The following is a 986-nucleotide window of genomic DNA, read 5'->3' as shown; positions in this document are numbered from 1 at the left end:
CCCCCCGCCCACGGGCCAATGGGGCATGGCACAGTATCCTGCCTTGTCCCCAATTCCCCAGGAGCGAGCCAGAGCCACAGGGCCAGGGCAGCGCTGTGACCACGGAGCCGGTGGCCAAGGTGGACAGCAAAGGTTTAAGTGCAGGGGGTGAAGAGCCGGAGCAGCTTGGACTGACGTAAGCAGCACCCTATGTGTGCCCAGCATCACCCCCCGTGGCTACTGGGCTCTGTGTGGTGGCCAGCACATGAGAAACGGGCTGGGGGGGTGTGGTGATGAAAGGCTGGGATGTTGCTTGGCTGTCCCTGCTCTGCCTCAGTTTCCCCTGTGCATTGCGGGTCAGCCATGCCCTCCTTGGGCTTGTTGCATTTGGGTTTGCAAAAGGTTAGGGGTTGAGTTAAACGCCCTCCTCATCCCCAGATGGGCGCTAAGTGTCCCTGATCACCTTGTCCCCCCAGGTCCAAGGAGTCCCCGGCGGAGCTGTGGCGGCCGTGGTTCTTCCTCCCCCAGCACTACTGGGTTTTCTTGTGGCTGCTCCTCCTCAGCATCTCCTTCCTCCTCCTTATCCATGTCCTGGAGCTGCAGCGGCTGCAGCGGGCATCATCACCTAAGGCTTAGCCCGAGCTGGGGTGGGGGGGCGGCTGCTCTCAATTGCTGCCTCTTCCCCATGCCCCAAACCCCTAGAATAATAAAATTAGAGGAAAAAATGGAGGATTTTTAGTGCTGGAGCAGGGGCCACCACACTGTGCCAGGATCTGTGGTGTGGTTGGAGCCAGCTTCTGCAGCGGCTGCAGCGGGCATCATCACCTAAGGCTTAGCCCGAGCTGGGGTGGGGGGGCGGCTGCTCTCAATTGCTGCCTCTTCCCCATGCCCCAAACCCCTAGAATAATAAAATTAGAGGAAAAAATGGAGGATTTTTAGTGCTGGAGCAGGGGCCACCACACTGTGCCAGGATCTGTGGTGTGGTTGGAGCCAGCTTAGAGGCGTGA

General features: G+C 59.4%; 1 protein-coding gene across 1 annotated transcript in view; it reads left to right on the top strand.

The window, feature by feature from the left end:
• Positions 1-615, top strand: part of FANCE (Fanconi anemia, complementation group E) — a 14,892-nt gene extending 14,277 nt beyond the window's left edge. Inside the window, exons 19-20 of the mRNA XM_010191536.1 lie at positions 62-175; positions 456-615. Of these exons, the coding sequence (XP_010189838.1) occupies positions 62-175; positions 456-615 (274 nt within the window). The remainder of the gene's footprint in view (positions 1-61; positions 176-455) is intronic.
• Positions 616-986: the final 371 nt, after the last annotated feature.

This window comes from Mesitornis unicolor, unplaced genomic scaffold (genome assembly GCF_000695765.1).
Source record: "Mesitornis unicolor isolate BGI_N332 unplaced genomic scaffold, ASM69576v1 scaffold33799, whole genome shotgun sequence".
NCBI classification, from domain to species: domain Eukaryota; kingdom Metazoa; phylum Chordata; class Aves; order Mesitornithiformes; family Mesitornithidae; genus Mesitornis; species Mesitornis unicolor.
The sequence above is the reverse complement of the archived record's forward strand: the minus strand, read 5'-3'. Positions and strand labels throughout refer to the sequence as shown.